At 42.2% G+C, this 25,144-nt stretch overlaps 1 protein-coding gene across 4 annotated transcripts in view; it reads right to left on the bottom strand.

The window, feature by feature from the left end:
- FIG4 (FIG4 phosphoinositide 5-phosphatase) overlaps window positions 1-25,144 on the bottom strand; it is a 169,676-nt gene that overhangs the window by 130,664 nt on the left and 13,868 nt on the right. For 2 of the 4 annotated variants that reach the window (XM_074948227.1, XM_074948226.1), the window contains 4 exons: window positions 9,131-9,229; window positions 6,992-7,115; window positions 1,075-1,231; window positions 73-123 (listed from right to left, as the gene is read on the bottom strand). In XM_074948227.1, the coding sequence (XP_074804328.1) occupies window positions 73-123; window positions 1,075-1,175 (152 nt within the window). In that variant the 5' untranslated portion in view covers window positions 1,176-1,231; window positions 6,992-7,115; window positions 9,131-9,229. The remainder of the gene's footprint in view (window positions 1-72; window positions 124-1,074; window positions 1,232-6,991; window positions 7,116-9,130; window positions 9,230-25,144) is intronic. The other 2 variants (XM_074948228.1, XM_074948229.1) reach the window with 2 other exon arrangements.

The following is a 25,144-nucleotide window of genomic DNA, read 5'->3' as shown; positions in this document are numbered from 1 at the left end:
TAAAGCCAAGATTTTAAGATATTTCCTAAAAATTGAGATTATAATAATCAATAACTATTGTTAAACACTTACCTAAAATAAAAATTGCTAGACAGGTCCACATTTTGAAATATCCGTAGATATCTAAATAGAGTAACACAGACAAGGGGGGGAAAAATTACTCTGAAACAGCAACTTCTCTTCAACATGCATAAAGTGAGACACTGAATAATCAGTTTGAGGAACATCCTGATCAAGATATGCAAAAGTCTACTCATTGTCATCAGATGTTCCCTGTCTTTATTACTACAATTCTGAATTTTGCAGTATTTTATCAATCATTCAATTTTATCAATTATTCATGATTACTAATCTCAGAGGGCCACATTCCTTCCTGCATGAAAAATCATGGGATGGGAGTACTCACCAGAAAACACGCTCAGTTTATGAGAAGCCAGTTTCACTGAACCTTGATAAGTGCATAATGCTCCCTGCCTCAAGTCTGCACCTGCCCTGCATCCTTAAACACCAACACTCCAGCTGGTTTTGATGGCATGTTGCCACTTAATCTTCTCCCCACCCATGCCACCTTTTTGATGGAGTGCAAGTGACCCTTTCCAGTGAGGTTTACATGGGGATCACAGGGGACCTAATGCTACTCAGACAACTAGTATATTAAGCAGAATGTAATAGCATTAGCGTTGACATGCTCCCAAATGAACTAACATGGAGTGGATGGTTTCTGACAATCATGCAGGCCACACACACTTGTTTAGTTGTAGCTCTGACATATAAATAACCTAGAGATGTTGGCAGAAGCTACGAAGGGGCACGACACAGCTGCATTTCCCCTCTGTGTAGACTCAATTGAACTTGCATCATGATTGTCCATTTCATTACACCAGTCTGTCTCCATTTAAGCCAATGTCACTTCAGCATAAAGCTAGTATAAAGTACTGGAGAAACAAGCTCAATGTTCAACAAACGGCTCCCCTCTGGCATATATAATTAATAGGAGTCTATGAACCTTAGTTTGCAATATTTCCTCAGTGCTTAAAAAAGCTATGTAAAAGCACAGTCTACACCACCATTTACCTTGCTTCATCAGGATGAGTGACTCGTACAGAGTCATTTGGAATGTAGATCATATTTGTATCTTCTATTTTGTATATTGCATGCCCTCCAATATCTGCCATCTTTCTCCTTTTTGTTATTAACACAATGTAGTAGCCTTCTAAAAATCTAACAAAACCTGTTCAAAATTGAAGAAACATAAGAAATAAGAACCCATTTGTCATGAGTTGACTTAGTCAGGTACAATGTTTAAAAGGACAATATCAGCTACTATTTCAGTACTTTGCACAATATTAAATTTTTATAAACATTTGAAAGCTCTTTTTTTAAACACAGCAGGACTCACGTTTATCCGACTCTCACTCCGTTAAAAAAGTGAGCATCCAAATCAGCTTCAGCCCCAAAAGAATCAATTGCTTGAGGGTGGGGAGAATGAAGGGGATCTGGGAGGCCCGGACCCTACTTCTTGGTATCAGGAATAAGACCTGATCCCTGCTGACTGACTTCTGAGTGGGAACCCCCTAGGGCTCTCTCCTCGCTGCTTCAGTTGGGCAGCAGCAAAAAGATAGCCCAGAAAAGAAGCTGCATCAGCAATAATAAAGGGGCAGAGGGGCCAACTACAACCATCCTCACCTCCACATTTCCCCCCACTTCTTCCATATTAGCCCACCTTTGAAAAAACTGCTCTGACCTCCACAGGAAAAGGACCCCGACCTAACACCGTAAGAAACTTCTTCTGAGGCATCTACACTAGGCTACTGGATTCTGATTGCTAAATGGCAGCTGAAGTTCTTCTGGTATTCTGTAAGTACTGGAGTGAGGGATTCAGCAAACTCTATTTTTTGTATTATTGTCACCTACCTAGTTTTTGATCAGAGATCCAATTTCTGGCCTTCTAGTCAGGTCCCTACATAAGAATGGCCATACCAGCTCAGACCAGTATCCTGTCTTCTGACAGTGGCCAAGACATTTGTTTCAAAGGGAATGAAAAGAACACGGTAAGTAATCAATCCCATCATCCAGTCCCAGCAACAGGCAGTCAGACTAGGGTCACCCAGAGCAGGGCAGGAGGGAGGTTACATCCCTGACCATCTTGGCTAATAGCCATTGATGGACCTACCATCCATGAATTGATCTAATTCTTTTTTGAACCCAGTTTCAGCTTTGAACTTCACAACAGCCACTGGCAAGGAGTTCCACAGATTGACAATGTGTTCTGTGAAGAAGTAATTCCTTTTGTTTGTTTTAAACCCAATGCCTATTAATTTCATTGGGTGATCCCTGGTTCTTGTTATGTGAAGGGGTAAATAACACTTCCGTATTCTCTTTCTACACATAATTCATGATTTTATAGATCTCTATAATATTTCTCTTTAGTCGTCTCTTTTCCAAGATGAAAAGTCCTAATCTTTTTAATCTCTCCTCATACAGAAGCTGTTCCTACCCTTAATCATTTTTGTTGCCCTTCTCTGTACCTTTTCCTCTTTTAAAATATATCTTTTTTGAGATGAGGTGACCAGAACTGCACACAGTTTTCAAGTTGGAGGAGTACCATGGATTTATATAGCGGCATTATGATATTTACTGTCTAATCTCTCTTTCCTAATGGTTCCTAACATCATCTTAGCTTTTTTGACTTCTGCTGCACACTGAGTGGATGTTTTCAGAGAACTATCCACCATGACTCCAAATTCTCTTTCTTGAGTACTAACAGCTAATTCAGACCCCATCATTTTGTAGGTATAGTTGGGATTATGTTTTCCAATGTACACTAGTTTGCATTTATCAACATTGAATTTCATCTGCCATTTTGTTGCCCAGTCAGCCAGTTTTGAGAGATCCCTTTGAAACTCTTCTCAGTTTGCCTTGAACTTATCTTGAGTAATTTTGTATCATCTGCAAACTTTGCCGCTTCGTTGTTTATCCCTTTTCCCAGATCATTTATGAATATGTTGAACAATGTTGTCCTGGTCCCAGTATAGATCCGTGGGGGACACCGCTATTTCCCTCTCTCCATTCTGAAAACTGACCATTTATTCCTACCCTCTGTTTCCTATCTTTTAACCAGTTACTGATGCATGAGAGGGCCTTCCTTCTTATCCCATGACTGCTTACTTGGCTTAAGAGCCTTTGGTAAGGGACCTTGTCAAAGGCTTTCTGAAAGTCCAAGTATACTATATCTACGGGATCACTTTTGTCCACGTGTGTTGACCCCCCCCAAAGAATTCTATTCAATTGGTGAGGCATGATTTCCCTTTACTCTTCCACAAAAAATCGTGTTCAAATGTGTGTCTGACAATTCTGTCCTTTACTATAATTACAATTTGCCTGGGACCGAAGTTGGGCTTACCGGCCTGTAATTGCCAGGATCACCTCTGGAGCCTTTTTTAAGAACTGGCATCACATTAGTTATCCTCCAGTCATCTGGTACAGAAGCTGATTTAAATGATAGGTTACACTGAGATAAAGGGTTTCTGCAATTTTTTTTTTAAATAGTAAACTAGAACTTGGCCTATCCCTAAACATGGGTACTGATTGGCATCCACATGCTCTACCTGCTTTGCAAAGTGATTGGAGAATGGACTAAAATCATATTTTCTCATTTGAGCATCAGAGTGTTATTCTTCTGGAATAAGCCATAAGCAGTGGTAAGTAAAGCCTCTCTCCTTCCCAGCTTCCTGGATATTGCCTGTCCCAGTCCCAACCGCAAGAGGGGGTTATAGAAAATTAGGTAGGGCCAATAAATTCTCTTTCCCAGAAGCTGGAATTTGGAAAGGTACTCCACGCCGCTTTCCAGGAGCCAGGTGAAGAACTCCTATGTGGTTCCACTAAGAGCGAAAGGTCATGGAAAGGTGTTACTTATGTGGATCGGTGAGAGGCTAGGATATGGCTTTCATTCAATTTTTGCTCAACAAAAATATCACATCAAATATACATCTTAAATGTCTGATATGCTTTATCAAACAGCTTTATTTTTTAAAGTATACTATTATGGCATCTTCAGAAATCTGAGAGAAATTACTTAGAATTCCTCCAGAACACTGAACCTTCCTGCTGTTTGGTAAACCTGTTTCAGAGACTTGAATGCCTAAATATGTTCAGAGCACACACACACTAGTTTTCAAAAAAACCTCCTCACCAGTATGTAAATCAGAAGTTAGCCTTTGATTTTTTTTTTAAGTTCTCTGTTATACAATCTGCCAAACAACTTGCATTTTTATGCATGAACTAAATTTTTACAGTTACCATTTTCACAAAACTTACAATTTAAAAAGAGAGAAAATCAATGGCCTGAAGTGAGAAATAAGGACTATAAAAATAAGAAATATAAATCTTATGCTTTAAGGGATGAGATAAGTAACATCTGTGCATGGATTGGAAGAATGTGTGTGTGTTATGCTTCAGAAGCATCTGGAAACAATATACCAGACTAAATGAACCACTAGTCTGACTAGCTATGGCAATTCCAACTTTCCTATGGTGAAAAATGTGTATTTATATGAATAACCAAGGCACGTTGCAGAATTCTGAGTAAACAAGGTCACTGTCCAACTGAATGGACTATCACATCACACTTGGATAATATAAATGGTCCAATAGATTCCTGAATTTTGGGGCATCAGCAAGGTATTTACTGAGATCATTACCAGAATTCTGTCTGGAGAAAAGAAGACTGACAGGGAACATGACAGTTAGTACATAAAGGAACAGGAGTACTTGTGGCACCTTAGAGACTAACAAATTTATTTGCGCATAAGCTTTCGGGGGCTACAGCCCACTTCACTGGATGCATAGAATGGAACATATAGTAATAAGATATTTATACATACAGAGAACATGAAAAGGTGGAAATACCCATACCAACTGTAAGAGGCTAATGAATTAAGAGGAGCTATTATCAGAAGGGGAAAAAGTTTTTGAAGTGATAATCAAGATGGCCCATTTCGGACAGTTGACATGAAGGTGTGAGGATACTTAACATGAGGAAATAGGGTTATTACAAGGAGGAGGAAGGTAAACTGTTCTTGTTAACCTCTCAGGATAGTGTTAGAGAGCTTATTCCTTCACTCTCCCACTTCCCTGGTCCTTCTCGCATGAACAGAGAGCAACAATACCCGAAGTCCGAAGGTGCAAACAATTCGATGTTTATTGGGGTGAACTTCCAGCAAGCTTAAACACAAGTTCCTTTTTCCTTATTTTCGAATCCCAACTTACTTCCTGTTTGCCCCTAATTTATATGGTAATATTCTTAGCTATACCTTAACCAATCATTCTACTGAAATTTAACTAACCAATCCTAACATATTGTAACATGATTAGCTAACCAATTCTATCCCACCACCTTAATTAGATTACACCCAGCAAAATTAATTATACAGCAGACAGAAACAATCACAGAACCAGACAGAGATTATACAGACAAACAATAGCAAAGTTGGAACTCTAATGACAAAACAATACAGAAGTGAGGATTTCACATCCCAGCTATTGATAAGTGAGTTCTTGCCAGACAGGATGCTATCAAACTAAGTTTCTTTTTACATTTTCTAGGCACTTCCCTTTCTCTGGAGGTGATAGGAATTATCAGGACAGGATTGTATTCAGGACAGGATTGTATTCCTAACAGCCCAATAGCACCTTCTTTCAATGTGACTAGTTTGGAATGTGAGGATGTGACTGTTCGCTTTCTAGCTTATGGCTGCCTCTGCTGCTTAGCCAAAGGCCTTAGCCTAAGAACAGGGCCTCAAACAGTCACAGTAAGAGAGGGCCCTTACACCAGCAGACAGTGATTTTGATTCTTTCTTTCTTTTATACCTCTAGAACTAGCCAAGTGATAAGAATACCCCTAAATTCTTAAAGTACAGGCTTTTGCAGACAGGCCTGAATATCTATATCCTAACAGATAGGACAAGAAGCAATGGGCTTAAATTGCAGTAAGGTTTAGGTTGGGAAGTTTTTCATAATGTCCAACTGTCAGGGTAGTTAAGCACTGGAATAATTTGCTTTTGGAGGTTGTGGAATCTCCATCATTGGAGATTTTAAGAGCAGGTTAGACAAACACCTGTCAGGGATGGTCTCAATAATATTTAGTCCTGCCATGAGTGCAGGGGACTGGACTAGGTGACCTCCCGAAGTCCCTTCCAGTCCTACGCTTCTGTGATTCTGCTCTCATTCCTCTTACAAAGAATGAGCACTGCTTATAACTTCTAAACAAAGGAGAGTTCTGAATTTTCCAGTTTAACTTGGCATTTCCTATTAATATAGGGATATTAAAGCAAACAAGACAGACAAATGTAATGAAACCTCAGTAAATGATCCTCTTGCAGCAATGCAGTGCTATGCCATGTCTCAATCTTTCTTTACAGTGGTCTTCAAAGTAGTCATAATCTCTACTTTCTCTGCAGCCTTGAATTCAGATGTTGAGGAGCATATTGATGCAAATTAATCACCTTCCAACCTGGTGGACTGTTGCAGCACACTTTCTAATATTCATTTAGGACATCTTCTAATAAAATATTGGAAAGTGAACTCAGGTGGTTTTGGGCAGAGGAAGGGAGGCAGGCCAGGGTGGAGAGATGAGACTAGCAGCATACCGTGAAATCAAGATTCAGGCTCTGGCAGACTAAAGTAAGGACCAAATTCCAGTGCTGCTTAAATGCTGATTCATTCCTGGTTGGAATGCTGTTGAGATCAAATGACACATGGACTTGACATTTTAAATCCAGCTCTCCCACTGATTGCTCATGCCTATGTAAGTGTGATACAAGCAACACCTATAAAGTCACTGTAAAAAGTGCAAAAAAGTGTACTTTGTTACTTTGCTACATGATCTCTGTGTAGAGTGGATAATATCCTGACTGGTGAAAAGTACTGCAATTACTATTTGTGCTCCAAGTTATACTTTCCTAAAAAAATATCAAAGAAACAAGGGGATTACCTACAACACCGAAAGCAGAGACCGCTCGAGACAACCCAGAGGAGCCCTTCTGTCCAATCTTTGTTCTATTTCCCAGATCTAGGCGGCCAAGAAGTTCCCTCACCTCTTGTTGTGTGTACACATGCTGAAAATAGAAATGCATATTGAACTTATTCTTTTGGTTATCATTGTTACTTTACATCACAGAATAGTGGAGTTTATTTAATTGCACAGTTCTGTTCTGAAAAGTGACTAAAGAGAACATCATGGCTTCCATTGTTTATTGGCTCTCAATTTCATAACATATGTGGTCAAGATTACAAAGCAAAACTGTATTTTTGGGACCTGATCTCCACTGTCAAGCTTGAGTCCAAGATCAAACAGTCTATAAGATAGCCAGTACCTAGTCCACCACAGTGATTGTTTAAATTTTTTTAATTTCCTTTAAAAGAAAAATTGCTCATTGAATAAAAAGTGTATTTGTTATTAAGTTACATTTTTGTCTTATTCAAATAAATTAAATAATTGTATCTGATAATTTAATAATTTTCTTATCCTAATTTGTCTCCTCATTTCTAACAAAATCTATCGGCATTAACCTCCATTTATTGAAGTGCTAGGACTTTTTTTCATTGGAATGGAGAAAAATCCTTCTGCCCTGCAATACATCCAACCATGTGGTCGCCTTGTATTTTCTGTACTTTAACAGTTTTCAGTAATTGTCGTCTTAAACAAATTATTTTGTAGAACTAGGGTCTATGTGGACACTTGTCTAGGGCCCTACCAAATTCAGGGCCATGAAAAACGTGTCACAGACCGTGAAATCTGGTCTTCCGACATGAAATCTCGTCTTTTGTGTTCTTTTACCCTATACTATACAAATTTAATGGGGGAGACCAGCATTTCTCAAATTGGGGGCCTTGACCCAAAAGGGAGTTGCTGAGGATGGTCGTCATTGGGTTATTTTAGTATTGCCACCCTTACTTCTGCGCTGCCTTCAGAGTTGGTGGACGGAGAGTGGCGGCTGTTGGCCAGGTGCCTAGCTCTGAAGGTAGCGCCCTATCAGCAGCAGCACAGAAGTAAGGGTGGCAATATCATAGCATGTCACTCTTACTGCGGCACTGCTGCCTTCAGAACTGGGCAGCGGGAGAGTGACAACCGCGGACCAAGGGCCCAGCTCTGAAGGCAACAGTGCAGAAGTAAGGGTAGCAATACCACACCATGCCATCCTTACTTGTTTGCTGCTGCTGGTGGTGGTGGCTCTGCCTTCAGAGCTGGGCTCCCGGCCAGTAGCCACCGCTTTCAGTTCGCTCAACTTTGAAGGCCGTGTCACCACCAGCAGGAGCACAGAAGTAGGAGGTAAGAGTAACACAACCTCCCACAACAATAAACTTGCAATCCTCCCTCCCACCCCTCAACTTCTTTTTGGGTCAGGATCCCTACCATTACAACACCATGAAATTTCAAATTTAAATATCTGAAATCATGAAATTTATGATTTTTAAAATCCTATGACCATGAAATTGACGAAAATGGACTGTGAATTTGTTAGAATTCCACTGAGTGGAATGGTACAGTACCCAGTGGAGGCAGATCTCTTTGCAGGATTGATGCCTCATGCCCTCATCCTCCAAAAACATATGCATATCCATAACTTTATACACATCAGTATTCCCCCTGAAGTAAAAGTAAGGAAGTAATTGCACATGTTTATGAAGTTAAGTAGGTGTATAAATCTTTGACGGGCTGGGCATTACACCATAAAATCCTTGGGGCAGGGACCATGTCTTACTCTATTCTGTACAGTACCAAGCTTTGTCGTCTGTTGCTCATCTTGCTTCAGCTGTGTAAGTGATTTCAAACCAACTTCAAGCATTTAACTAAGCAGTAGTTAAGCGAGTTCATTTTGCATTTCAGAATGACACAGCTGAACGTAAGACAAAACTCACATCTATTACTTGACATTAGGAGATCATAGCTAACAAACTGCACAACTAACAGAAACTGAGTGTCATGGAAGTATGATGTAACAGGGTTACGCATTTGTACTAAGAGAAAAGTTTGGCTATCTGCCATTTATGTAGAAAACAAATCACACACGTGAAATTGATAGCATCATAAAATACTCATGAGTACATTTTTCAGCTGTTCTGAACTTACCTTATCATCAATTATAACTAAATCTGTTGGTTCAGTGCGATCAATTTTCAAAACACGATACTTGGTCTCTGCATGATTACTCCCAACAAGAAAATACCGCTAGGTTTAAAAAAAAAAAAAGAATATATTGTACAAGAAAGAAAACCGCGCAAAACTATAAACATATTAACAATAGCATTATATAGCTGTAGATTAGCTCTATCTTAATTAGATCAGATAAATTTGTAAATGGTATTGTTTTAGCCATCAGCATTTCAGGTACATTTTGTATGCATTTCATGACGATTCTAATCAATCCCTGACACTTAAAAAGCCCCTCAACTCTCCACCTCACAGCACAGAGGGAAGAAAACCAATTTAAATCTGGGGAAAGAAAAATTGGCAGCTGTGTGAAAAAGGAAAATGCAATTTACAGAAAAGAGTCCCCCCTGCCCACTTAGCTATCACTGAACTCTCTGAAAAGTCTACAAGCAGCCTGCTCACATGCTTTAGTGGCAAGGCTACAAGATGAAGTTGGTGAACAGTCCTAAAGAAGTCAGTTGTTTTTTCCAATAGCCTCCCAGTTTAAAGAGCTTAATGGAAACAGTATCTGTCTCTCTGTGAAGTACTTTAAACATGGAAGAAGTGATGAGAGAAACTAACTAGAATGCTAGTCAACTTCCCTCTGTAGTCTTCCACATCTAAAGCATTTCTGCTTCCTTGTAGACAGAGAACACCATCATAACAGGAAAGGTATAAGAACCTAAACTGATTGACTGATATACATGGAGGTCAGAGTGTCAAGGGGTGGGGGGGGTGTAGCCAGACAGCCAGCCCCCCCCCCCCCCCCCCCCACAGACCAGCATTGCTGGAAACACACGGGAGCCAAAAACCACAGGGCACTTAACATGAATTCCAGCACAGCCTTTGAAGCTGAGAGAAGCACAGGTGTGCTGCTACAATGTGCCACTGGGAACATATACAACAATTGGGCTCACAGCAGGCAGAGGCACTGTGACAGACATGGCTCTTAGCCCCTACTAAACAGCATGATGCACACACACCAACATCCTAGGTGGGAAAATATTTACCCTAATAAAAGGAATGTCCAGTAGTTGACACTTATTGTTTCTCTCCCTTGCAAGTGTAAACTACTCTTGCGAGAGCTGGCGTCACCCAGATAGACCAGCCCCAATCTGGCACAAGAAAGGAGAAAGAGAATAAAGGAGTACAGAGGTATAAGTAGGGGACCTACAGCACCATGATTTTTGAGTGCTTTTCACTATCTATCTGCTGGTCAGATAAGTGACAGCCTCCCAAGGCTTCTGCAGCTAAGAGGGTCCCTAAGCCTTGTCCCTTATTCGTCTTTCCGCGGAATTGAGTGACCAATCCTGGCTTGGCACCGCTGGAATCGAGAGATGCAAGGAGGGTAAGAAGCACCCACACCTGATCTCCTATCTTTAGTGTACACATATTTTGAAATAGAGCTCTATACTTTGTTTTCTTTCTTTGGGATTGTAGCTTCAGTTTTGTAACTTGTTTGTGTGTGTGTAACATCTCTACATTTAAATAAGTAGGCACTAGCAATTTTGTAACCACATGATTAGAATCTAGTTTAATAAATTTTGGTAACCATTTGTGCATAAGCCTGACTTGTTTCTCTGGTTTACTGTGAAGCAGCCAACACAATTAAAGAACCTCAGCCGTTTTGGCTATAAAGCCTGGCCATTAGGTGAGAGTACTAAGAGCCTAGCGTTGAGTTGTGCCGCCTCCACGGGGCAAACTCTTGGGGCACCTGTCAGTCAATCCTGACTGCCCGCTGCGAAGGAGCTCTGAGCTCTAGCAGTTAAAGTCACGGGTGTGGAGAGGCTCTTAGTGCTGCCATTGGGGCACCTGTCAGTCAGTGTTGACTGCCCGCTGCGAAGGAGCTCTGAGCTCTAGCAGTTAAAGTCACGGGTGGTTAGGACCTTGGGGCATCCATCAGCCTAGCCTGGGCTGCCTGCCGCGAAGGGACAGTGCGTCCTAGCGGTTAAAGTCACGGATGGTATAAACGGGCATAGCTGGCACCTCACCAAACATCCCTGGCCATCGGCTAACAGGGGGGCAGGACGGGAGAGAGAGGAAAGACAAGAGAAACTCAGACCAAAACAGAGACAGAGGAAGGGGAAAATGCAGAAAGAGAAACTGAAGGAGATGGAGAGAAAGAAATAAAGGGCAATAATACTGATGCCCGATCTTTGTTATCCATTTTTTCAATTTAGTGACTCTGGACATAAGAGTTACTGAGAGGTTAGGCCTTGATCCTGCAAGGAACTTCACAAGTGCAAGGATCTGTCCCTGGGGAGCTCCTTGCAGGAGTAGGGTGCCTTAAGTTAATTACTGAAGGCCAAACTACACCCTTGCATAAAAACTTAATTTCATATCAATTGCAGTTATACAGTGTACTGATAATACATGACTCCAGTTTTATACCCTCTCACCCCAGCCCACAGATTGATTAAAACGTTATTCACTCTTTACCACAAGAAGAATTTCTTCACATCATTGGTACATGCTGAACACTCACCATGGATGATAGCTAATTTAAATAATGAGGAGCATTTTTAAGATCTGATTCTGATGGCAGACTTGGAGGGAAGATCATTGTAAAAGATGGACATCTACGTATCCAAGATCAAACTAGAAACACTGATTCCTTGGGGAGGATCAAGTGGAAATATATAAGAGAAGTTTCAGTCAGGCAACACAAATATTCTGATGGATAGATTTCACTGGTAAAAAACATCTATATTTAAGAACATTCTATATACTATGCTCAAAAATTATAGGGACTCATTAAAAAATGCCCGACTATTTGCCAGGATCTAAACATTACAGAGTGAGAGATCTGCCAAAATTTCAAATCTTAATCCAAAAACAAATAATTAAAAATTTATTTTTAACAGTACTGATAAGAAATAACTGCATTTTTAAAAACAAGGCTATTTGTATTTCTACCTCTTAAGTGAAATGTGAAAAGAAAGTGAACATTTGCACTGTACTCATTACGTGCCAAAAGGGTAAACTAAAATTGAATTATCTTCTACATTTAGGGTAATTAACAGTAAGTGCAGATTACAGGACTGGCTTGCTGTAGGAAGCTTTTGTTTTGCTAATTCCTTCCATCAGTACTGTCCTAAACACAACAGGGTGTAGCCTTTAATAATGCTCAGCCTAGTAGGAAAACATGTGGCTGTACTCAGCCTTGCTCTTAACTTGAACAGTCACATGGATTTAAGATGTGTGAGGGGGATCAGCAACAAGATTTACACAATGCCTGAGTATCAGAATTCATACAAGCTAAAAAGTGAAGATGAACAAAAAGCTTGTTTTTGAAAAAACAAGCACAAACTTAAGACAAAATATTTAAATTGAAATTAACAGAATTTAAAGCCCTATTCAGCATTCTCTACTCCCCGCAAAAAACTCCAGCTGGTATCCTGGTACCTAGGTATTACACGTATATCGCACAGTTCTCTGCAAAAGGGTTTCCACTTACAGAACTGTGCCATAGTATGTGTGCATGTGGTTCTTTACAATTAGGATTACAATGGTCCACCAAGCTATAACACACACTCCTCATTTAAATCTCCCTTGAAAACTCAATTCCACAACTTCCACACTGCAAGTAAATCAATTTTAGTCACCTTATATCTTTACTTTAATTTTTATATACAACAAACACAACAAAAACCACAGAACCACCAAGACACACTCTTACCTAGACTGACCAACCATGTGATCTTAATGCTTCCAACTCTTATTCTCATTGCCCCTTAACTCCCTATTCCGTATCACCCACACTTGTAAAATTTAGATGGTAAGTTCTTTGAAGCAACTATAATATCTTTCTTTGCTGTGACGTGTCTAGCACATCATGGGTGATTACAGTGGCACGAGAGCGCCACTGCAATTAGGGTAATGTCACCACATTTTAAAAGGTCGACCTTTTTAAGTCCTCTAAAATGGACATGCTTAGTCTGATTTCTTAGTAATGTGGTGTGCTTCTGGAGGGTGGAGGATAGATTTAGTGACCCAAAGTATGAGTCCCATGAGCCAGGGTTTCCAGAGATATAAGCCCTGAAAAAACATGCCATTTTTAACAAGTTTTAAGGGTTTTGTTTGCTCGTTTTTGCACAGAGCTAGAGATCTAACTATTGATGTGATGATCTCAATTTGTTAAGTTTTACCCAAGGTAGCACATGGAACTCACTAAATCTTTGGGGGTCTGGCCTGGTCTACACTATGAAATTAGGTTGGTATCTAAGTTCCCTCTAAGCTGCACAGCCATATAGCAGCCTAATAAGCACTGCGCAGGTTCTCAGGCCTGTGGCAGGGAGGGGCGCTTCACTTGTTTCTTCACTTCAGTCTGCAGCACTGCTACGGGTACCCGCATGACACCACAGTATGCTAACATTTTTATGGCTGACTTAGAACAACGCTTCCTCAGCTCTCGTTCCCTAACGCCCCTACTCTACTTGCACTACATTGATGACATCTTCATCATCTGGACCCATGGAAAAGAAGCCCTTAGGAATTCCACCATGATTTCAACAATTTCCATCCCCACCATCAACTTCAGCCTGGACCAGTCCACACAAGAAATCCACTTTCTGGACACTACAGTGCTAATAAGCAATGATCACATAACCACCACCCTATTCCAAAACCTACTGACCTCTATACTTACCTACATGCCTCCAGCTTTCATCCAAACCACACCACACGATCCATTGTCTACAGCCAAGCTTTAAGATATAACCGCATTTGTTCCAATCCCTCAGACAAAGACAAACACCTACAAGATCTCTAATCAAGCATTCTTAAAACTACAATACCCACCTGCTGAAGTGAAGAAACAGATTGACAGACCCAGAAGAATACCCAGAAGTCACCTACTCCAGGACAGGCCCAACAAAGAAAGTAACAGAACGCCACTACCCATCACCTTCAGCCCCCACCAAAAACCTCTCCAATGCATCATCAAGGATCTACAACCTATCCTAAAGGACAATCCCTCACTCCCACAGATCTTGGGAGACAGGCCAGTCCTCACTTACAGACAGCCCCCAAACCTGAAAGCAAATACTCACCAGCAACCATACACCACACAACGCTAACCCAGGAACCTATCCTTGCAACAAAGCCCGTTGCCAACTCTGTCCACATATCTATTCAGGGGACACCATCATAGGGCCTAATCACATCAGCCACACTATCAGAGGCTCATTCACCTGCACATCTACCAATGTGATATATGCCAGCAATGCCCCTCTGCCATGTACACTGGCCAAACCGGACAGTCTCTACGCAAAAGAATAAATGGACACAAATCAGACGTCAAGAACTATAACATTTGAAAACCAGTCGGAGAACACTTCAAGCTCCCTGGTCACTCAACTACAGACCTAAAAGTTGCAATTCTTCAACAAAAAACCTTCAAAAACAGACTCCAAAGAGAAACTGCAGAACTGGAATTAATTTGCAAACTGGACACCATTAAATTAGGCTTGAATAAAGACTGGGAGTGGATGGGTCATTACACAAAATAAAAACTATTTCCCCATGCTAATTTTTCCCCCACTGTTACTCACACCTTCTTGTCAACTGTTTGAAATGGGCCATCCTGATTATCACTACAAAAGTTTTTTTTCTCCTGCTGATAATAGCCCACCCTAATTGGTCTTGTTAGAGTTGGTATGGCAACATCCATTTTTTCATGTTCACTGTGTATATATATCTTCCTACTGAATTTCCCACTGCATGCATCCGATGAAGTGGGTTTTAGCCCACGAAAGCTTATGCCCAAATAAATTTGTTAGTCTAAGGTGCCACAAGTACTCCTCATTCTTTTTGCGGATACAGACTAACACAGCTACCACTCTGAAACCTGTATACATGTAGTTATTAAGTTTTCTCTCTTTATATATTTGTTGTCCAGTGAATAAACAATGGCAAATAAATCATTTTGAAGTTATAAAAAGATAGCGATTTTAAAATCAAATTGGTGTACAAAGAAGGAAAGGCTTATTATCCCCACTAGGGAGACTTACTCATGACAGAAGTTGGATATTCTGAAGATTAATTTTGTATTAAACCTTCCAGACTATAATCCTTAATGCAGTTTAAAAAAAAAAAAAAGATAGATGCAAAACGAAAGAGAGACACATGCTTCTCCTTGGGATATTTGTCTTGTAGGATTTTGTTAAATCCAATCATACTCTGCAAGCAATTATACTGGTTCTGATGCCAAGAAAGGCAGTACATAATTCTAAAATAACCAGTTTCAGAAAGCCCAACTAAGCCCCAAGAACTGAAGGTGCTTGGGTAATAATGCTGCTAATTTTTAAAACTGCAAAAGTTACAGCAAAAGTTGTGTGTGCAGAAAAAGTTAAAGTACTTATGCAAAATGTCTGTAATTTTGTGGCAATAGGAAATCTGTAGCTGCCTATGGCATATGTCCCAGCACACAAGCTCTGAAGATAACAAACAGCAATGTGCTAATTACACTTTCTATTGAACAAATGATTGGGGAACATGCTGGGCTGCGTGCTGAGAGACCTTAGTAAGAAAACTGATTTGGGATCATAGGCTCAGGGCTAGTAACGTTTTAGCACACTGTGGAGATCTCTCTGAACACTGACCTTTAGGACAGCACAACAGGAGCTGTCACCTGCAGTCAGGTCACCTTCCTCCTCCAAGCCAACAACAAAATTGTTCAGGAAAAATGTTTCCATCCAAAAAATATTTTTATGATTGCTGTGATATATATTGCATTTGACCCCAGAAAACCAGAGCTCAGAGCATGTGATAAATGTCCTAACAGAATAACGATAATCACTGCTAAGATAGGATTAGACTGTCCTTTTGGTACTGCACATGGAGGGGAGCCAAATCAGGTCTATTTGGATATAAAGTATAGCGGCAATTAAGCAGCATATTTCCCCTTCCATTAATCCTGCAGAATGTCTGAGTTCTACGAGACAGAAAGTATAGGCCAGGGTGGTGATTCTTCTCAATTGTATGGTCTTCACAAAAGCTGGTGGGGGACTATCCAACGTAAGAAAAATTCTGTCAGAGTCAGGGTTATTTACACAGGACCAACACTGCACAGTGAAAACACTCCTGAGGATAGCTAAAGGGTCAGCCATCAGTGGTCACTGCATGCTCTCCCAGGAGGGAGAATTTCTCCATGGAGTGGAATATGACCTATCAGCTCAGGAAGCGATCCTTTCAAGAAACCATAAATATGTAAATATTTTGCATTTTAAATTCTTCTAAAGAAACATAGCTAAAAATAAACTGCACAATTTTCAGAATAAAGATTGAATCATCATGTAGTTCGTGTGTGCTTATTAAAAAACCCTAACATAGTAATATGCACTAATACCACAGCTTTGCAACAGTGATACTGTTTTGGGATATGAATATAGAATACCTTAGCAATTTTATGAGCTTATTTCATCTGAACTGTACTGTAATTTAGAGTGCAAATGACTTGAGGGACCATGTTTTCTATGTAGTTTACAGCTTGTATATACTCATAATCAAGAAATAGATATAATGAGATGCCATCTTTAAACTTCTTTCATTAGGATCCAGGTTTCCCCAGTGAAATAGTTATTGCTGATAATGGGCTTGCTGAAACCAGAAGCAATAGTAGTTAACTTATAATGCTGTAGAGGAAAAAAGTCTCAATGGTACACTTCGAGTGTCACCTTTCAATTTCCTTGCTTTTAAACGTGTTTTTACAACTATTATTTAAAAAACCCACACATTTTACCTACAGATTACCTAGAAGATTGGAACACCATCACTGAAGAATTTCAATTACTTAAAACACAATTTTCATTATAAATATGAAGAGATTTTATTTACTTGACAGAAATAAATTGGGCCAAATTCCATTCCTTTGCTCTCCTGTGCTACATGGCATAAGGGAAACAAAGGATTAGGAAAATAAGTAGAAAGATAAGAAATTTGAACATAGCGGAAATTCAGCTGCTACAGTGCATGCTTACAAGATCCTGAAGAAGCCCGTCTATACAAGCTGCTTCTAGATGAAGCTCCATGGAAATTTTGAGAACATGGCCTGTAAAAAGTACACTATTTAAATAAAAGGAACGTCTGCACAACAATTAATGCTGACCAGGCCAAAATTAACCTCCCAGCTTTTGCACTAAACTCCCTCCCCTCTCTCAAACAGGGTAGGATTGCATAAGCACACTTAGAGTTGAGAATGTATGAGTCAGCCATACTGCTAGTGGTAGCTAGAGAGTGTGCAGAGATTTTTTTTTTCCTGCTCTGTGGATTGTGAATCTGCAGAGTTAGTGCCAGTGTTTTCCAAAAATCCTCTGCCTATACAGGTACTACAAGTCCTACCCTTTCTGCAAGGCAATCGCCCCAATGCTCTGAAGGTGAAAGAATGTAGAAAGAGCTGCAGGAACCCTGTGTAGGTTTTTCAAAGTAATTCAAGGTTTTCAATGAAATAGGATTGTCTTTTTGTTCATATATAGTCCAGCTTACTGTGATATAACTATTTCTGACACACCCTATGACTACAGTAGATGCTCATTAGTAACAACATAGTGGTGACCTTTTGCTATGTTGCTGCTAAGCAGCTGTTGCTGTTATGGGGAGTCTCGTCTGACCAAAGGCAGCATGCTTTTTCTGATACCCAAAATAGCTACAGAACACACTAACAATTTAGAACTGTAATAATGTGATGTATGTTTATTATTATTGCTACAGTATTTTACATTAGCATGTACTGTACATTTTAAACATATGCTCTGTTCTGCATTTGTAGTCTACCACCATATTGTATCAAGAAAGCGGTATTAATTGAGTTAACATATAGAAGTATCAAGTTTTATTTTTATGTTTTAAGATCAAACAGCCACCATGACAACACACACAACCTCTGGCTCCTACTTATAAAAAATTTTTGTACTCACACTAAACTGTAATACTTTGTATGCACTGTAAGTTGCCCTGGATAAGAGTGTCTGCTAAGCAAACTAATAATAATGCTATAATAACCTCAATTAACGTACTATTCCACATCAAGGTGTATTCTATTTATACAGTGTGTATCAACTTGTAAATTAAGGTAAACTCACTCATTCCAGGTGAAAAAACACTTAATTTTCTCTGCTTCTTCTCAGTCACAATTTTGTTTTGAAGATGGGATTCAATGTCCCAAAGAGACCTGTAACCACGTCCCTCTAGCTGTGAAAAATGCCAAAGTATGTTCAAAGCCTTCAACAGCTCGGGGTTTCTTGGAGGTGGAACTTCATCAAAATCCTCCTCGCTCTCTTGATTATGTTTCATCAACACACTCATTTCTCTAGCCTTCCAGCAGCTTCAGCGCTCACTAATTCCTCATCAACTAGTCCTCCAAATGTGAGCAAATCCTCATCCACAGTCACAGGAGCTACTAAATCCTTTTTTTCCATGTTGTCTGGAAGTGGAACATCATTCAGGGGTCAAACTCTTCAATATCCTTGTCTTCCACACCTTCCACTGGCACAACAAATTTGCCTTTGCTGAAACAGTTGGAAATTGTTGTCGCCTTTACATCTTGCCATGCTGCAGCAACAAGGTGAACACCATCTAGAAAATGTACAGTTTTCATCACTGTCTGAACATCTGCATTGGGGTCCGCATCAAATAATAATAATAATAATCTGGTTTGCAGTTTTTGATGAGTGATGTCCCTTCATGTTCTTACTCATATCTTGATCCATAGGTTACATTAAAGATGTCGTGTTAGAGGGTAGGAATTCAAGCTGAATGTTGGTGAGAACCACTCCTGGGTGGGGTGTGAGAAGTTACCCAGTAAGAAGCACATTGTACCGCTCTGCAAGCAAAACTGACAATCCCACTTTTTTAGGCAGTTGATGAAAATCTCACCTGTCATCCAGGCATTTGATGAACTGACATAATTGAGGGGAAGTTTATGGAAATCCTTCGGAAAGCATCTGGGTCTTTTTCACTTCCCAATCATGAACAGCGGGCGTTTGTCACTCCCATCCATGTTGGCACAGAACGAGCACACTTATCCTGTCTTTTGAAGCTTTCCCTCCTTCTAGCTTTTCATTTTTTTCTACGTCCTCTAGCACAGAACCCTTTCAGATAAAATCCTGTTTCGTCAGCATTGTAGATGTCATCTGAGGAAAACCTTTCAAGAATATGAGAAAGCTTTTTGCACTGCCCCTGCTCAGCTGCTGCTTTGCCCACCGATGGTTTTTCCTCAGGCTCTTTTTTGTAAGCAACACTGAAGCATTTCTTCCATCTAGTAAACGGACTGTCACTTGCCTTAAAATCATTCAATCCAAATGAAGCAGCAAGCTGACGGGCTTTTTCCTTGACTGCAGGTCCAGCATGCAGTGCTCGCTGCACTCTCTTCTCCTTGAACCATATAAAGAGAGCCATATAAAGAGAGCCTCGTCAACATCAGAGGCTTTTCCATCATGCCCGTTCTTATGGCAGCTGTTTAACTGTCCAGCTTCGTATTTAGCCAAAAGCTTATCCTTCAGCTTCCACATTCCACATACAGTCGACTTGTGCAACTCCCACTTGACTGCAACTTGGTTTTGAGTAATCCCCAGAGTTTGACAGTCTCAGATAATCTGTACTTTGTCTTTCACTGAAAGACTTCTGGCATTCTGTCTGTTTTTGCCACAAAAAAATGATGCAAGTAAATGAAGGATGTGACATCACAAATGTTACTCTTATGCAGTGGCTATGTTGCTGTTACCAATTGGACAATTCATGGTAGGGAAAGTGATCCAAGGAGAAATTTAGCTCATAACCAGAGTTGCTCTTACAAGATGTTGCTACAAACAAGCATCTACTCTATTAGGATTTTCTATTAAAATTAGGGCTGTAGAAGGTTTAGGCTTACCGTTAATGGGACATTAACCATTAACGCAGCGGCTGGCCGCACCAGGTGGGACCCCGGCCTTGGCAGGACCCCAGCCCCTGCCGCCCGGGAGCAGCCCACCACGAGAGCGACATCGGTTAACCAGTTAGATGATATTTGTGAAACCTAGACAGTGCTCACACAGCGCCACCATTTTTCAAAGTTTCAAATCTCAGCCTCACGTATTTTTTTTTAAATAAAAATTAGGATTTGTAAGTGGTGGTCAGTGTATATTTCCCTCCAACCATCTAAATCTATGTACCAGCCCAGAAACTACAGGAATAAAACCCAATGAAAATCCAAATCTGGATTCTGCATCATAATTAATATTCAATTAAAATCAAGTTAATGGAACCTTAAGGAAGACATGAAAAGCCTTCTTGCTTATTCACCTGTGGTAAGTAGAAAGCTTTCCCTGCCAACTGGTGGGGGTCTACCTCATTTTTATCTTAAAATAAGGGTATGTTTCTCACTCTTACAGTTGTGGAGAGAGCCTTTCACATGTGCACTAATGCAGTGATGTCTTCCCAAGTCTGCAGACAGATACTCAACTATTGCACAGATTGCCCAAGCAGCAAAGAGCTGAAGAAGAGCTCTGTATAAGCTCGAAAGCTTGTCTCTCTCACCTAGTCTAATATGCTGGGACTAACACGGCTACAACATCATTGCCTACTAATAAGACTCATCAGTTTCACAGATGCTATTTACATAGCCCTGGTCTACACTAGGACTTTAGGTCGAAATTAGCAGCATTAAATCGATGTAAACCTGCACCCATCCACACGATGAAGCCCTTTATTTCGACTTAAAGGGCTCTTAAAATCGATTTCCTTACTCCACCCCTCACAAGTGGATTAGCGCTTAAATCGGCCTTGCCGGGTCGAATTTGGGGTACTGTGGACACAATTCGACGGTATTGGCCTCCGGGAGCTATCCCAGAGTGCTCCATTTTGACCGCTCTGGACAGCACTCTCAACTCAGATGCACTGGCCAGGTAGTCAGGAAAAGAACCGCGAACTTTTGAATCTCATTTCCTGTTTGGCCAGCGTGGCAAGCTGCAGGTGACCATGCAGAGCTCATCAGCAGAGGTGACCATGATGGAGTCTCAGAATCGCAAAAGAGCTCCAGCATGGACCGAACGGGAGTTACAGGATCTGATCGCTGTATGGGGAGAGGAATCCGTGCTATCAGAACTCCGTTCCAGTTTTCAAAATGCCAAAACCTTTGTCAAAATCTCCCAGGGCATGAAGGACAGAGGCCATAACAGGGACCCGAAGCAGTGCCGCGTGAAACTGAAGGAGCTGAGGCAAGCCTACCAGAAAACCAGAGAGGCGAACGGCCGCTCCGGGTCAGAGCCCCAAACATGCCGCTTCTATGATGAGCTGCATGCCATTTTAGGGGGTTCAGCCACCACTACCCCAGCCGTGTTGTTTGACTCCTTCAATGGAGATGGAGGCAATACGGAAGCAGGTTTTGGGGACGAAGAAGATGATGACGACGACGAGATTGTAGATAGCTCACAGCAAGCAAGCGGAGAAACCGGTTTTCCCGACAGCCAGGAACTGTTTCTCACCCTGGACCTGGAGCCAGTACCCCCTGAACCCACCCAAGGCTGCCTCCTGGACCCAGCAGGCAGAGAAGGGACCTCCGGTGGAGTGTACCTTTTAAAATACTATACATGGTTTAAAAGCAAGCATGTGAAAGGATTACTTTGCCCTGGCATTCGCGGCTCTCCTGGATATACTCCCAAAGCCTTTGCAAAAGGTTTCTGGGGAGGGCAGACTTATTGCGTCCTTCATGGTAGGACACTTTACCACTCCAGGCCAGTAACACGTACTCGGGAATCATTGTACAACAAAGCATTGCAGTGTACATTTGCTGGCGTTCAAGCAACATCCGTTCGTGTGTTATCCTCAGGAGAGTGAGATATAATCCATGGTCACCTGGTTGAAATAGGGTGCTTTTCTTCAGGGGACACTCAGAGGAGCCCATTCCTGCTGGGCTGTTTGCCTGCGGCTGAACAGAAATGTTCCCCGCTGTTAGCCACAGGGAGGGGGGAGGGTTGAGGGGGTAGCCACGCGGTGGGGGGAGGCAAAATGCGACCTTGTAACGAAAGCACATGTGCTATGTATGTAATGTTAACAGCAAGGTTTACCCTGAAAGAGTGTAGCCAGTGTTCTATAAAATGTGTCTTTTTAAATACCGCTGTCCCTTTTTTTTTCTCCACCAGCTGCATGTGTTTCAATGATCACAGGATCTTCTCCTTCCCAGAGGCTAGTGAAGATTAGAAAGAAAAAAAAACGCACTCGAGATGAAATGTTCTCCGAGCTCATGCTGTCCTCCCACACTGACAGAGCACAGACGAATGCGTGGAGGCAAATAATGTCAGACTGCAGGAAAGCACAAAATGACCAGGAGGAGAGGTGGCGGGCTAAAGAGAGGGCTGAAGCTCGAATGTGGCGGCAGCGTGATGAGAGGAGGCAGGATTCAATGCTGAGGCTGCTGGAGGACCAAACCAGTATGCTCCAGCGTATGGTTGAGCTGCAGCAAAGGCAGCTGGAGCACAGACTGCCACTAAAGCCCCTGTGTAACCAACTGCCCTCCTCCCCAAGTTCCATAGCCTCCACACCCAGACGCCCAAGAATGCGGTGGGGGGCCACCGGCCAACCAGCCACTCCACCACAGGGGATTGCCCAAAAAAAAGAAGGCTGTCATTCAATAAATTTTAAAGTTGTAAACTTTTAAAGTGCTGTGTGGCATTTTTCTTCCCTCCTCCACCACCCCTCCTGGGCTACCTTGGTAGTCATCCCCCTATTTGTGTGATGAATAAATAAAGAATGCATGAATGTGAAGCAACAATGACTTTATTGCCTCTGCAAGAGGTGATCAAAGGGAGGAGGGGAGGGTGGTTAGCTTACAAGGAAGTAGAGTGAACCAAGGGGCGGGGGGTTTCATCAAGGAGAAACAAACAGAACTTTCACACCGTAGCCTGGCCAGTCATGAAACTGGTTTTCAAAGCCTCTCTGATGCGTACCGCACCCTCCTGTGCTCTTCTAACCGCCCTGGTGTCTGGCTGCGCGTAACCAGCAGCCAGGCGATTTGCCTCAACCTCCCACCCCGCCATAAACGTCTCCCCCTTACTCTCACAGATATTGTGGAGCACACAGCAAGCAGTAATAACAGTGGGAATATTGGTTTCGCTGAGGTCTAAGCGAGTCAGTAAACTGCACCAGCGCGCCTTTAAATGTCCAAATGCACATTCTACCACCATTCTGCACTTGCTCAGCCTGTAGTTGAACAGCTCCTGACTGCTGTCCAGGCTGCCTGTGTACGGCTTCATGAGCCATGGCATTAAGGGGTAGGCTGGGTCCCCAAGGATACATATAGGCATTTCAACATCACCAACAGTTATTTTCTGGTCTGGGAATAAAGTCCCTTCTTGAAGCTTTTGAAACAGACCAGAGTTCCTGAAGATGCGAGCGTCATGTACCTTTCCCGGCCATCCCACGTTGATGTTGGTGAAACGTCCCTTGTGATCCACCAGAGCTTGCAGCACTATTGAAAAGTACCCCTTGCGGTTTATGTACTCGCCGGCTTGGTGCTCCGGTGCCAAGATAGGGATATGGGTTCCGTCTATGGCCCCACCACAGTTAGGGAATCCCATTGCAGCAAAGCCATCCACTATGACCTGCACATTTCCCAGGGTCACTACCCTTGATATCAGCAGATCTTTGATTGCGTGGGCTACTTGCATCACAGCAGCCCCCACAGTCGATTTGCCCACTCCAAATTGATTCCCAACTGACCAGTAGCTGTCTGGCGTTGCAAGCTTCCACAGGGCTATCGCCACTCGCTTCTCAACTGTGAGGGCTGCTCTCATCTTGGTATTCATGCGCTTCAGGGCAGGGGAAAGCAAGTCACAAAGTTCCATGAAAGTGCCCTTACGCATGCGAAAGTTTTGCAGCCACTGGGAATCGTCCCAGACCTGCAACACTATGCGGTCCCACCAGTCTGTACTTGTTTCCCGAGCCCAGAATCGGCGTTCCACAGCATGAACCTGCCCCATTAGCACCATTATGCATGCATTGGCAGGGCCCATGCTTTCAGAGAAATCTGTGTCCATGTCCTGATCACTCACGTGACCGCGCTGACGTCGCCTCCTCGCCCGGTAGCGCTTTGCCAGGTTCTGGTGCTGCATATACTGCTGGATAATGCGTGTGGTGTTTAATGTGCTCCTAATTGCCAAAGTGAGCTGAGCGGACTCCATGCTTGCCTTGGTATGGCGTCCGCACAGAAAAAAGGCGCGGAATGATTGTCTGCCATTGCTCTGACGGAGGGAGGGGCGACTGACGACACGGCTTACAGGGTTGGCTTCAGGGAGCTAAAATCCACAAAGGGGGTGGCTTTACATGAAGGAGTATTTCAGGCAGGACTTCACGGAGGGTTCCAATAAGAAATGGTGCACCTAAGTTATTGTTCTTATTGGAACAAGGAGGTTAGTCTGGCCTCTGATTGATACATGGCTAGATTTACCTCGCTGCACCTTCTCTGTGAGTGACTGCAGTGTGACCTAGAGGAATGAGTCCCCTAGACAGGGGAGGAGGCAAATGAGTACAAAACAAATCTGGTCTATTTCTTGTTTTGATCCACTCCATCTATCTTTTACATCTTTGGCTGGCAGCAGACGGTGCAGAAGGACATATTGCCTGCCTGCTCACCATAAGACAGTTCAATAGGACTGACTGCCGGACTAAAGAGAATGACCTGGTCAAGTCACTAAAAATTTAGTCCCTGCGCCCATGTCTGCCCAGGCGCTCCTGATCGACCTCACACAGGCGACCAGGAGTACCTCGGACATGACGAGGACGGCTACCAGTCGTATTGTACCATCTGCTGCCACAAGGCAATGGGTTGCTGCTACTGTGTAGCAATGCCGTGCCGCGTCTGCCAGCACCCAGGAGACACACGGTGACGGTTACCTGAGCGGGCTCCATGCTTGCGGTGGTATGGCATCCGCACAGGTAACTCAGGAAAAAAGGCGCGAAACGATTGTCTGCCCTTGCTTTCAC

The sequence above is a fragment of the Natator depressus genome, chromosome 3 (genome assembly GCF_965152275.1).
Source record: "Natator depressus isolate rNatDep1 chromosome 3, rNatDep2.hap1, whole genome shotgun sequence".
NCBI lineage: Eukaryota > Metazoa > Chordata > Testudines > Cheloniidae > Natator > Natator depressus.
Note: the sequence above shows the minus strand (reverse complement) of the source record. Positions and strands in the feature narration are given on the sequence as shown.